This window comes from Epinephelus fuscoguttatus, linkage group LG11, assembly GCF_011397635.1.
Source record: "Epinephelus fuscoguttatus linkage group LG11, E.fuscoguttatus.final_Chr_v1".
In the NCBI taxonomy this organism is placed as follows: domain Eukaryota; kingdom Metazoa; phylum Chordata; class Actinopteri; order Perciformes; family Serranidae; genus Epinephelus; species Epinephelus fuscoguttatus.
Genome location: NC_064762.1, coordinates 35097643 through 35112143, shown reverse-complemented (window position 1 = coordinate 35112143; position 14501 = coordinate 35097643). Strand labels below are relative to the sequence as shown.

Here is a 14501-nt window from a genome sequence, read left to right as displayed (position 1 = left end):
CCCTCTCCCTGTCTCCTGTGGAAAATCACTCTGCAAACGCATAATATAATATGTAACGTTAACGGTTATCCTACCAACCTAACGATTATTTGCCACACTTGCCATGACTTTATTTAGCATTACTGCGCTAATGTTTGCGCGTGTTATCAAAACAATTACGAATAAAACACTCCTAACCTCTCACAGATAACCTATAACATATCGTAATATGGTTTAGATCTTCACCTCATTGCTCGTTGCTTCGGATATGTTATTGGCAGAGACGCTGCTCTCTGTCATGGACGACGCCATTTTTCCAAAGTGTTTTGGTCCTCGGAGGCCACCTTAACTTTGCCGACGGAAGGGGTGAGCACAGGCGAGCGAGTGAGCGCTGCAGTCTAGAATCTAAACGCTACATGTCACTGTTTTCAACCCATTTTACACACTGGCCCTTTAAGTTTTGCATTTATTTGCACTTATGTTGTTGGAAGAAGACAAGAAAATACACAGACAAAAAAATAAGAGAAACTGCCAAACAGCCAATCAGACAGCTCTCTGTCAATGACTGCCTCATGCCAGTCAACAGTCTGACTCAACCACTGATACAGGCTGACTAGTAGAGTACCAAACTGCAAAAACGGCAGTTGGGCACACATGGCCCAACAGCACCCAATGTCAGACCGACTGTCTGCTGCTATCAGGGCCCAAAATATGGTGACAGCAGTTGTCCACAAGATGCCTCTCAATGTTATTGGTAATCACAGCGCTTTTCATTTTGCACCTTTTTCTCATCCTCCATCTGTGCTAGCAGCTGTTTCTTGTTTTTGTTTTTTTCTTTTAATTTTCAGGTCTCAATAAGCTATTTGTGAACAACTTTGATGCATCCTAAGTCAGTTGGTTACTGGGGCATGGACTTGGGCTATTTGAGTTACAAATCCTTTAGTCATAGCCACCAATATTTAGGTTAATATTATAGTACAGCTATGAATAACTGGGCAGTACCCCAGATGAGCCATTGGCTTTATTGTATCCCAGCTGCCTGCCTGTATGAGGCTGCCTGACTAATGACTGTTGTTTGTTCTGATCTACTCTAATTAGGCCTGAGTGGAGGGATGGGAGCTGTTCCACCTGGTTATGTGAGAAAAAGAGCAGACAAGGTCAAAGAAAGCAGACACACCTTGACCTGCAACACGGGGGCCTGATTTTCCCACAAACACAGAGACTTTGTTAGGATTAATGCAGAGAGCTGCAGAGCCAGTGAACTTTCCAGTGTGGTCTGTTGAAGTGAATATAATTGGGGAATTAATCATCTTGAAAACGTATTTGTGGTTCATCTGAGTCATTTAATACAGTCTGTTTGCAGCCTCTAACCTCCCTTGCCGATGGTTTGGCACTATCGGCCAGTTAAAGAGTCTGACTGGAGCAGACCACAGGGCTGATTGATTAATTGATAGTTATGTTAAGGGCAATTGGCAGGCTTTAACAATACAGTATCCATTAGTACATCTTTTCTAAACTTCTATTTAAAGCACATATCTGTTAAAGTTAGTTTTACGATTGTATAAACCAAGGCAGGGCTCGAAATACCATGTGCATATGCATAGTGGTGAATGTAAATTTTGAGCTGTGCACAGATCTCTCAGCTCTACCTGTAACTTGGTACAGAGAATATGTTGTGCAGGGCTCCTAACTCTCATGCACTGACCATGAGACTCACACAATTGACACTTTTCACATGCTACCATGCCACGGTTTATTTTTTCATGCAGTGAAAAATGAATCTATCACTGATAATGTCAGGATGCAAGAAGAGGACACTGACAGTGACACTGTATTTGTGGGAAATACAATCATATTGTTTATTTAAACCAATATGAATGTTACTTGTTCAAAAATTATGCTTCAGATAATATATCAATTATTCATTTGATCTAGCTCAGACAGACAGCGCATCAGAGAGAGAGTGAGTTACTGTACTCGAGAATTGCGGTACTTGGCATTCCGACACAACACCACTTTATCTTGTTAAAACAGTATTAATTAAAACAGTAATCATTTTTATGACAAACCCTTTGAAGTCTTTTGATCAAAGGACACTTCCGGACTAAAGGAGTATGAATAACTTAAAGGGTAATCAAGGAATGGACACATAATCTGACGTAGCCAACAATCCGTTTTTAATGACCGAAGAACCTCTATAAAAAAAACGAAACGCTTTGCAACTGACCAAATGTCTAATCGGGACAGGTGTTTATTTGTCAAAATGCGTAGCTACACCTGGCGAGTAAAAGGGACAGGGCGTTTAATAGGGACTAAGCTTTTTATTGAAGTTTTACGGTATGTTCAAGATGATACTGACTATGGCCATGTAAAATTTGAAGTTATTTTTAGTCATCTCAAATTACTTTAAACACACTGACGATTCCCTCATATTTGAACTTTCTATTCAAATATATATGCATATGCATTATATATGCATATGCATAACATATATGCAGTACGTGTTAAGAAAAAAAGTTGCAGTGGTTGATGTTGTATATCTTTTGGTTTTTGGATTTCTTTGGGTGCCAAGAAAGGAGAAATCCACCAAATGGTGTGATCTTTTTCTTTCTTTTTTTGGTGTAGGTAAAATATTGCAATACTGGTGCCAATGTAGATAATTTGATTTTGATACTTTTGATAAAATACATAACAATTTACTATCAAGTTCATCACATTCCTGACTGGGAGCAGACTGGGGGAAGAGCAGTTGAGGATGTCATGTTTCTTCTAATGTATGCCCTGCTTATTCTACAGATGTTTGATAAATTGCTTGTGATGTTTCCCATATTTGCACATTCTTTTGCATTATGGCAACAAGCACTAATTCGGGTACAAGGTAACCACAATTTAGGCCCCTCAGGTCTGACAGCAGTGGCCTCTGCTCTGCTGCATGCTGTGTGAATGTGGGGGGTGGGAGATCCCCGCCCTGCCCTATTGTACAGACAGAGAACAGAGTATGAATGTGATAAAAGAAAGAGGGAAGTCTGCCTGTATCACCAAAACCTCCACCATAACCATGTTTTCTCCTTAAGCTGATGTCACTCCCTGATGCCCACACAACTGAACGTAAAATACAAGTTTTTAAAAATGTAGATTAAAGCCACAACTTGAAGCTGTTTTAGGAGGACAGCCATACTGTGACAAAATTAACTGCATAAGCATTGATACATGGGATATTGAATAAAAGTCCATTTTTAATACTTCATCAAACAGAACCACATTAAAGTGATGGATTATGTTACCCAACCCTATTTTAATTTGGCTAGATCAGCAGTCAGGGGGATTGTCAAGTAAATAGGAAGGTTGACGATGTAGGTACCTTTAGAAAATGCAGGGAGATGGGAGAAAATCATTACAGAGAAAAGAACAAAGAAAAAAGTGAACTCCAACGTAAGTTTTACAACGAAGCAGGTACTTTATTTGGGTTTATGTTTGCTGTTATTATTCAACGTATACAGTGGTTGTCAGTCTTTTTCAGCATCCGGTGTAAACTGCAGTAGATGAATTGGTTAGTCACTAATTTTCAGGAGTTGGTTTAGAAACTAATTGCTGCACCGTGATGAGTCATTGTCTAGTAGCAGGAATCCATGATGCGCCTCATGCTCATGAACCTCATGCCGCTCATGCCCATGCTCATGAAGCTCCTGTACTCTCCGGGCCTCATGTACATCATCCTTCCTCTGAAGTGGGGCTGCTCGTACATCAGCCAGTGGCCCTCCATCACGTTGCAGGACATGCAGTTGGACATGCTGAAGCGGTCCATGATGTTCTCGCAGTCCTCCATCATCTCGTACATCTGCCCCATGAAGTTCTCCCTCTCATAGATCCTCATCCTGTAGGAACCTCTGTGCATGGGGATCATGCGGCAGGACCTGATGCAGTCGCTCATGCCCATCATGCTCATGTAGTCGGCATACTCGCCTCTCCTCATGAAGTACTGGTTTCCCATGAAGTTGGTGCGGTCGTAGACCATGAAGCAGCCACTCTCCACCCTGCAGGAGTGACAGCGGTTCAGGTAGGAGGACATGTCGGGGCAGTCGCTCATGCACTCATAGGAGCGGCCCTGGAAGTTCCTCTCCTCGTAGAAGATGATCTTGTTCATCATGCCCATGTTGCTGGGGTTCATCTTTGCCAGGTGTTGTCACTTGAGACAATGCTGCTGCTGCTGCCGCTGCTGGTGATGCTCTTGGAGCTGAACTGCTTGTCTACCTGTTGGAAAACCTTCCTTTTTATACCTGACAGGCAGAGGTCCCCTTTGTGAAAACAGCCTGACCCAGCAACATACCATAGAAGACCATAGAGAACTGAGGGTTGTCCATTTTTACCGCTGTTCCCCCAAAAGACCCGACGAATCCTTTCAGACAAAACCTTTTTCAAAGGGTTAACACGAAACAATAGCACCTTTGTAACTCCTGCAAAGCTTACATCACTGTACAGCACAAAACCATCCTTAGCTTTGGAATTTTGCTTTGTAGTGTTGTCTCATTCTTAGCAGTTTGCCAGAACCACCATTAATATTGTCAAAGAAGGTTCGTTATGCAAAAGGTTTACATATTCTAACAGACTGACAATATTCTCAATCATTTATTGAATATTTTAGAGCAGTCACTTAAATGAATGTCACTGATGTTACATGTTCACAGTGGTTTCCACGTATACTTTAAAAACATACTGACAGTGCTATATTTACATTTATATACATTCAATTGAGTTTGTTACAGTGTTAATTGTCTTGTCAAGATAGATGTCTCTCTGTCTTCAAAGTGAATTGAGGTTTGCAGGGTGTCATAGATATGAAACATTCAGCTACAACATACCCTGGTGAGTTAATGTGTCTCAGTCACAACCAAGGCTGGGTATTGGTACTCGGTAAGGTATCGAAGAAATAACCCAGTGTCAAGTAGTATTGAGACTTCTCCAGTCAAACAATACTTGCATTTGATCCTTTTTGCAGGAGTGTGGACTTCTGGACTTCACAAATTCAGTGACTTTAAATTCGACTTGACAAAATCAAAAAAGACTTGCAACTTGACTTTTACTTTTACACCCATGACTTGTGAGTTCACTTTGACCTGAACCTTTGACTTGAAAATTCCTAATAACTTCCCCAAAGCCAGTGTAGGAGGAGAAAGTTATGAACATTTATCCAATATGAGATGAGTTAAATACAACAAGACAGGATAGAAACATACAAAATTTATTCTGTTGTGGAACTGGTTAACAGTGTTACATGAAAGTACAGCATCAGCACTTCTTTTCCTGATTAAGTTGTTTTTACAAACTTGTTTTAAGAAATAAATACAAATTTTAAGAAGCATTCCTCGCATTACATTTGGTGAAGAGCACATTATGACTTGCTTAGGCCTCAAAACTCAAAGGTAAGGACTTGGGACTAGATTTAAGACTTGTCAGTCTTGACTTGGGACTTGACTTGACACTATAGTGAAAAGATTTGAGACTTGCAAAACAATGTGTTGGTCCCACCTCTGCCTTTCTGTACCCCGATCTAGACAAAACTGACAATTTATATGTCACTGCAAGTGTTCTTGGATTTAACACAACATTTTATTGGCGTACTACCCCAGCAGCTACAATCCATACCGACTGTGTCCAGCCCAGCGTGATTGACAGAATTCATTCATTCATTCATCTTCTAACCGCTTCATCCTCTTGAGGGTCGCGGGGGGGCTGGAGCCTATCCCAGCTGACATCGGGCAAGAGGCAGGGTACACCCTGGACAGGTCGCCAGACTATCGCAGGGCTGACACATAGAGACAAACAACCATTCACGCTCACATTCACACCTACGGACAATTTAGAGTTATCAATCAACCTAGTCCCCAATCTGCATGTCTTTGGACTGTGGGAGGAAGCCGGAGTGCCCGGAGAGAACCCACGCTGACACGGGGAGAACATGCAAACTCCGCACAGAAGGGCTCCCACACCCGGGATCGAACTGGCAACCATCACACCACCGTGCCGCCCGATTGACAGAATTGTTTGTATAATTATTTAATAAATACTCTGATCATTTGAACACTTTTAAAACGTATTCATGTAAAAATGATTTGGATGGGGAGCAGTGGAGGTGGCATTTTACAGAACTGAATGCTTCCATTTGTATGATGGGTATTGAATGAAGTAGAAAACAAAGAGTCAAATGAAGTATTCATTATACATTACTATAAGTATAACTTTAAGTGTACTGGTATTGGTATGGTTACTTTTATAATACACTCTGCCCTGGTCACTACTAGTCACTTTTAGTTGATTCTCTGGTTTCAGCATATCCAGTTCTTGTCAAGTGGTTATATCGGACCGTCTTTATAGTGCCGACCTGAGGTTAATACTGTGTGCAGTGGCAGGGAAGAAGCATCCATGGCATGCAGCCACTCAACGTGGTGTTTTGGCAGTAGTATTAATAGTAGTAGCAGTACCTTGACAGATGGGACTGACTTGACTTGACTCTCCACCTGCTGAATGTCGCTTTTTAATCCTCACTACTGCTCTGATTCAGTACGGAGGTTTTCAAAGAGCTGAAGTGCTTACTTCCATTTTAACAAGAAATGTATTTGTAGGAAACTCCTGGAGAACAGTTGATCCATTATGTTGTTTTAATAGCTGGAATTTAAGGCCAGTGTCAGTGTCATTACTCATGAATACAGTTGTATTGTTTAGAAATGAATTGCATCTGTTGTTTGAGACAGATGACTAAAAAAAGGAAGCAGAAACAAATCCAGTCACAGAAAAGGTGTCACACTCTCCTAGCGAAACTCGTCATTGTCAGGTCAACAACTGAACTGGCAACTAAAGAAGAAGGAACAGAGGAGACATGTGGTAGCCTTTCAACAACAGAAGGAAGTTGTGGTCGGTGGAATACAGTATGCCATTGATTGTTGTACGTTGGAATTTGGCAGTAACTATACTGGAGTGTTACACGGGGAATTCTGTATCCAAAAACACCGTCTGTCCACTTACCGTCCCACTGTCTTTCTTTTTTACCTTCTCTGTACCTGCTCTTGAAATCTTATCAAACAGAGTTCTAAAGCATAGCATAAACCAAAAGGACACTTGGAGAGTGCAGACCCTGCCAAGGCCAAATGCCCTGTCTCAGTGTTAACGTCAGTGGGAAATAATTTGTGTATCCACCCTGTGATCCTGATCTGCTCCAAAATTTAATGGGCTCATCCTTGGCCTACGCTACACTCCACCAAGTTTCATGAGAAAAGGGCCAGTAGTTTTCTTTCTTTTCTTTTTTTTAAATTCTGCTGACAGACAGCAACCCAACAAAGAAGCAAACCAAACCGGAAACACAGCCTCCTTGTTGGCTAAGGTAACGATGAAAATATCTCAGTTACAGACGTGGCTGACAAAAACATACATGAATGCCTGTCTTTAAAAGATGTATTTAAATTAGCACTGAGGCCACACAGCAAGAGGGTCCTGACTCTGAATCTGCGAGGCAGCTTGGGGCCCTCCTCTGTGGAATTTGTATGTTACTTGGGTTAATTTGTGACTCTAAATTACAGTAGGTGTGGATGTGAACATGAATAGTTGTTTGTCTCTATGTGTTAGCCCTGTGATTGACTGGTGACATGTTCAGGGTGTACGTTGCCTCTCACCCAATGTCAGCAGAGTTCAGCTCCAGCTCCCCTGTCCCCAGAAAAGCATGAGCAGTTACAGATAATGGATGGCTGGATACAAGAATGTTGATGTAGAACTGGTGAATACTTTTGGCTGGCCTCAGCTACAGATATCCGCCCCTTCAGAACTGCCATAAATGTTTTAGTCGAGCATTAGAAGGGACAATAGAAATATTGAGCATCAACAGTGTAGAGCTGCTAAGTAAAGATACAAGGCAAAACTACTAATGTAAAAGGTTGCTATTAACACAGAAGTTGTAGGTGACTGAAACCAACTCCAGTTTCATGTAAACTGTGACCATATCACTTTCACTTCTTATTGGTTCCAGTATTGCTTCACTCAGCATACCACTCTGTTTTGTTTCTCTTGAGCTTTGTGGCTTAGATGTTTTCTCCCTCGGCCATGACAGCGAAGATGAAAGCATTTACACCCTCATTCATGCAGGACTTGCAGCAAATGAGGCTGATCATGTTTTTACATAAATGTTTTACTAAAGATGAAGACTCCCTGAAGCCCATACAGCTCAGTGGCTCAGCTGTATATTGGGACAGCGATGTTGCGATCAGCTGACTGAACCATAACACTGGATGTTATCGTACTGCCAACAACACTTTGCTGTGTGGCCACTCCATTAAACTCAACATGGTTGTTAAACTGAGTTATGGCATCTCTGGATGCTGTTCCAGGTTGAGCAAACAGCAAATGTCAGCACTGAGTGCTCGTATTCTCCTGCGGTGTTTGTCCACAGAAAGTATAGGGTGTGGAAGAGACCGAGCAGCAGAGGAATTCCTGTGCTGTTGCTTTAGGGAATGTGCCTCGACTCCTAACATTACTGTAATATACAGTAGGGCTTGTACCAAACTATAGGTTCAGTGCTGTTACTGGTAGCACAATTACCATCAAGAATGAAAAGCTAGGGAACAGAATACCTTAATTACATACTTAAATCTGAAACCTGAGGATTAGATTAAAGGGATGGTTTACCCCAAAATCCAAATCACATATTTTTCCTCTTACCTGTAGTACTATTTATAAATCTAGATAGTTTTGGTGTAAGTTGCTGAGTGTTGGAGATATCGGCCATAGAGAGTTTCTTTCCAGTACAATGGAACTAGATGGCACTCAGCTTGTGGTGCTCAAAGCGCCATAATAATACATTTGGAAAAACTCGAATATTTCTTTCGGGAAATCATGACCCGGTTACTCAAGATAATCCACAGACCTTGTTGTGAGCAATTTCATGTGGAACTATTTTCTTTTTACCTAACTACACCCACCAACCATATCACCTCGCAAAGGGAGGAGCTCAACAAGTTTCCATTTATAATATATTCCATCAGCTGAGAATCTGCAAGAACAAGATCCTCCAAACAAAAGTCTCTACACACTCTCTCCCTCTGAAAGAAAAACCTTTTAATCCCCTTTCTCACTGCATAAAAAAACCACTAACACCTACTAACATCTGGCCTTTGTATGTAATGGGAAAAGTTGCAATTGGCATTCCCAACCAGATCAGATGACTCTGTAGTAGTCATGGGTAGTTATTGGCTCTGGCTCGGATTGTCAGTGATGACTTTAGCATTGTATGTATGTGTGTGTGTGTGTGTGTGTGTGTGTGTATATATATATATATATATATATATATATATATTTTATCTATTCAGCCTTCCTTTCTTGCAGACAACTCCATGCAGACTTCTGTTTGCTAACCAGTTTTACGGCCGGCCTTGATGTCGAACATGACACACCAAAAAAAAAGAAAAACACAGAAAGGCATACTTGTCTGCAGCACAGCCATGTATATGGCTTTAGACTACTGGAAATTGGAAAGGAGCGTATAACCTATTTTTAATGGGTTTCCCTTGTTTAGAAAACCTGCACACATGCGCTAACGTTGGTGGGAAGGGGGTATTACAGTTCTGTAACCCAGGACCAGATATGTTTTTTTATAGCTGGTTATAATTGTGACCTCTGAACATAACCTGCTCCAGAGCAGGTTAGCCGTGCAGCATAAGTTACCATGGAGATCTACCCAAATTCAAAGAGAGCCACCCTCATGACGTTGAAAACTCTGGCTGTAGGCTCAACATTCCAGCTGACCACCAATGTCATTAGATGTTGATATCTGGTTGAATTTAGGTTGTTAGGCCAGGTGACCAAAATTCAATATCAGGACAACATCTAATGTCAACGTCAGTTTGACATAGGATACTGATGACAGGTGACATTGATATTTTGTTGGCTTTAATTTGTGTTGTCAAATAACCAAAATCCAATCTTCCGAATGCCTCATACCAACGTCATCTTGACATAGAAAAATTACATTTAGTCCTGAGGTATGAAGAGCAAAATCCAATGTGTGTAAAACATCATAATGTTATTGTCAACTTAAATGAAATTCTAACATCATTAGACATTTATAATATCGTCAGCCCGATTTTCATTTTAACCAAAATTTAATGTTTGTTTGACGTAAGAGTTCAACATCTTTCCGACGTCATATTGACATCAGGTGCTAACTGGAATACTTGGCTAACCCACTAATCTCACTTGTGGTACATTTCTCAGTAGGTTCTTTTCTGTTGCATTTCTGACACATTAGCTGTAGCCGGTGGTCAATTCACATGTCATTTCCAGTAGCACTCTGGTGCCTATATTATTAAAACACATTTGCCATTAGGCCTGTTTTTGGTCTTCACCAACTCCTTAGAAAAGTATCTGTCTCTTTAGTTGCTGAAGTCTCCACTATGTTCATCAGAGATTTTAGAGCTTTTCCACTGAAAACATCTGGTGCTGGAAAAAGGTTGATGAAAGTGCTGAGACTGAACCAAAACAGCGAGCCAAAAGAGTGGAAGAAACTCGAGTCGTCACTATGAGCCCTACCCTACCCTACCATTACACATGAGCTGTATTTCCTACAAACACTCTCGGAATCGTACCCTTAGAACCGGAATATATCCCGTACAGACATGTACCTAAACTCTAGATATGTTTAGCGTTTCCACTGCAGACAGTACTCTTAAATGTCGGCGGAGTAGTTACTCACTGCTCCAACCAGCTCTCCCTATATTTCCAGAGGAAAGTCTGCGCCTCGTTGATTGTACGCGCAGTGGGGTTGCATGCCGACATTTCAGAACAAAAAAGAACAGGCTGGAGTATTTAGAGTCTCTCTCGCAATTGACGGGAAATTTAAAAATAGCGGGTTTGTGCATTGAGTCAAGTAAGAGTGTCAGTTCTCTACTGACCAATCAACAGACTGCAGTGTTTCTAGCTCCACCTTTTAGTATCAGATCAGTGTGCTACGTAGCTAAACAGAGGGGTAGAAAGAAACGAGACCATCCAAAACTTTAGACAATGGATACACAAAAATAACCGTTGTAATGTGTGACAAACTGAATTGAACTGAACTGGACTGCTTGGTGGAAACGAGGCTGTAGTCATTTGCTCCATTGTTGATATAAAAATTGTGTTTACTGCAGCTTTAAAGAATGCATGTCCCCAGACTGAGGTCATGGGACCTGAAATTGCCCAATTTCGCCACACACTCCACTGACCCTTTTTGACATGTATCACAGCACTATCTGCCTAGGCGTCATGCCTTACTTCCCTGCTGTGATATGTATTAGATCCGTACTTCCTGCATTCCAGCATTGGGCGAGACTCAGGATTATATGTTCATTTACAGGATTTCATTTACCAAAATGTGTTGAAGGAATGCAGGAAACAGACATCCTAACATGTGGTTCTGATATAAAATATTCTGTTATTTCAAGTAATTATTTGCAGTGTGTTCATGTTGCTATCAGCCAGTTCGCCACAGCCTTCAAATGTGCTCATTCAGAGTCAGGTAGGTCTTTGTGTGTTCCTGATTTGAATTTGTTATCTACAGCAGAACATCTCACACAAGCAAAACAGATTTGACAGGAGAGGTCAAGAGGCCACAGGCTTATAATGGACTTCCTCAAAAATTTCTTCTCTGGAAAATATCCTCTCAAACTCAGTAACTGTGTTGCGCAACAGCTTTGAGCTCAAACATCCTAAGGGATAATATTGTCATAATAGTAACAGTAGTGTTTAACTGCCAAATCATTGTGAGAAGACATAGTACCACTTTAAAATTACACGCAATCTAGGAAAACAACCTAGTGAACTAGCTTACATGTGGAAAACAAAATCCCTGAAACAAACTCTGTGTTTTAAGGCCAGGAGCCAAAAAAGGTTGAGCGGCACAGCTGTGGATACACGATCGGTTCACTGATTAACTGAGCTCTGATAAGAAGCGTTCAGCTCGGTGCGTCGGGAGCCCAGACTCCTATTCTGCTTTCTCAGGGTAAACCAACACAGTGCAGCAGTGGCGGCAGGGGATTTAATGTTAACTTGTCATACAGAGTAATTGCTGCTCATTACGCTGCACACAGCTGGAGAGCAGCCCAGCGACAGACCTGGAACATCTACTCCTTCTCCAACAGTTAACTTCAGTGAACAGCTGTTTATCTTCCACAAGAAACTTTATGTTCTACGTTTCGGTGATGTATGGAAAGCAGAAATGAGTGCTAGTGTTCATGTTTGTTTGCATGTGTGTTTGTGGTTATGTAAAGCTTAAAAGGAAGGGGAGTTGAGAGCTGAGTAGTTACGTTATAGACAGTTGTCTGTAAATGTCTTGACAACTCATCATGTTGTAGGAAACAGGAACTTAACTGCAGTGAAAGCACTTCCTTAAATCCCCATTTGTGTACTTTCAGAATCTATTCGGCTTAACATGACACTTAAGTCACTCACAGTTCTTAAAGTACTCGTTATCATAAAGTATTGAGTAGTCAAATGTTTCTTGTCTTTAACAAGACACTCAAGAGCACAAAAATTTGCTTCTGTTTAAGTTTTGAGAAATGTTTTAGAGAAAGATTCTACTTTACAAGATGTAGCTTTAGTGTGTAAGTAAACTCCTGGCCTTTGAAATAGTAGCTAGCATTTACCAGAGCTTTCACTCATACTGCACATGATTTTACATGACCAGAGCTCCATAATGAGGACATTTGATGATAATCCAAATTGTCTCCATGACATCTGAGCAATTCCATCTGCTGAAGAAGGCCAGAAGTTGCAGGTGGAAACTTCCAAAAAAGCAAGTGAGCGGACCTTGAACTAAGATTATTTTGCTGAAATAGAAGTCCTAAAAGCATTTGAAATCTCATTTTCCCTTAATGCTGAAAGAACTTGGAAGTAATAATCAAAATGAAAGGGCTCAAAGAAGTTGAACCATGACTGAAAAATGCTGAAATGTCTGTAGTAAGTGTGAATAATAAAAGGAACTCAAAGTGTCAGTTGATGCTGATGTCCTTAAAGTAGTGAGGCTGAGCTCAAGTGTAAAAACTGAAAGATATTTGTTGAAGTGTCAGCTGAAGTGTGAGCACTAAACACAGTTTAAAAAGTGTGAAATATTGTATGAAGCATAAGTGCTAAAGGGGTTGTCTCCCTTCTCTTTGAGACACATTATTTAAAAACAGTGTGACCAACAACTTTTAAAGAGAGCAGGTTTTTTAATATTTAGATGAATGTATATAATTTTTTTTGTGTAAGTCCTAAAAAGTCCTAAATGGGGTTGAAAGTACTGAAAAAGTACTGAAATATGACCCACATGAGATAAATGTATGACACACACTAAAATGATCACCTTTTACTTTATTCAAAAACTATAAATCCTGTCACCTAAATAGTGGCGTATTTGATTTAAAAAAAGAAGCTCAGTTAAATTTATTATAAAACATTTGATGTATGGTTAGTGTGTGAAAAGGGGAAGTTGTTTTGTTTAGGCTAGTATTTTTATGTTATGCTGCACTAACAAACTACCCGCACCACTCAGAAACTATGAGATGCAATTGCATTTATGTATCTCAACTATGCCGTTTACATTTTTTATGCCTAGTCTGCATTATCAGGAGCTGTATGCATAACTCAAGTTGACTTGATTCAAAATGAATAAAGTAAAAAAGGCTGAATTTTGTTTTTTAATAACATGTGTGTTCGCTGCTAAAACAAAAATGCACTTTAAACGTGCTAAAATTGAAGTCCTGGAAGGAGTTAAAGTTTGCTTCTAAATCAAAATGGCCAAAAGGATTCAAAATGTCAGTGTGGAAGTGATAAGAAGAGCTGGAAGTGTCAGTTGAAGTGGAAAGCCTAAAAGAAGTTGCAGTTCCAGTTCCAGTATAAAAACTGAAGTGTAAGTGCTGAAGGAGTCTGCAGTGTAAATGCTGAAGGAGTCTGAAGTATAAGTGCTGAAGGAGTCTGAAGTATAAGTGCTGAAGGAGTCTGAAGTGTAAATGCTGAAGGAGTCTGAAGTTTCAGCTGAAGTGTAAGTGCTGAAGGAGTCTGAAGTGTAAGTGCTGAAGGAGTTTGAAGTTTCAGCTGAAGTGTAAATGCTGAAGGAGTCTGAAGTTTCAGCTGAAGTGTAAATGCTGAAGGAGTTTGAAGTTTCAGCTGAAGTGTAAATGCTGAAGGAGTCTGAAGTTTCAGCTGAAGTGTAAGTGCTGAAGGAGTCTGAAGTGTAAATGCTGAAGGAGTCTGAAGTTTCAGCTGAAGTGTAAGTGCTGAAGGAGTCTGAAGTGTAAATGCTGAAGGAGTCTGAAGTTTCAGCTGAAGTGTAAGTGCTGAAGGAGTTTGAAGTTTCAGCTGAAGTGTAAATGCTGAAGGAGTCTGAAGTGTAAATGCTGAAGGAGTTTGAAGTTTCAGCTGAAGTGTAAATGCTGAAGGAGTCTGAAGTTTCAGCTAAAATTGACATTTGCTTCTAAATCAAAATGGCCAAAGGGATTCAAAATGTCAGTGTGGAAGTTATGAAAAGA

At 40.5% G+C, this 14501-nt stretch overlaps 1 protein-coding gene and 1 long non-coding RNA gene across 2 annotated transcripts in view; one reads left to right on the top strand and one right to left on the bottom strand.

Moving 5' to 3' along the window:
- LOC125896990 (uncharacterized) overlaps positions 1–14501 on the top strand; it is a 114634-nt gene that overhangs the window by 55746 nt on the left and 44387 nt on the right. The window lies entirely within an intron of this gene.
- Positions 3593–4147, bottom strand: LOC125896989 (gamma-crystallin M2-like). Its single transcript, XM_049590000.1, has one exon. The coding sequence runs from the start codon at positions 4145–4147 to the stop codon at positions 3593–3595; it is 555 nt and encodes a 184-aa protein (XP_049445957.1).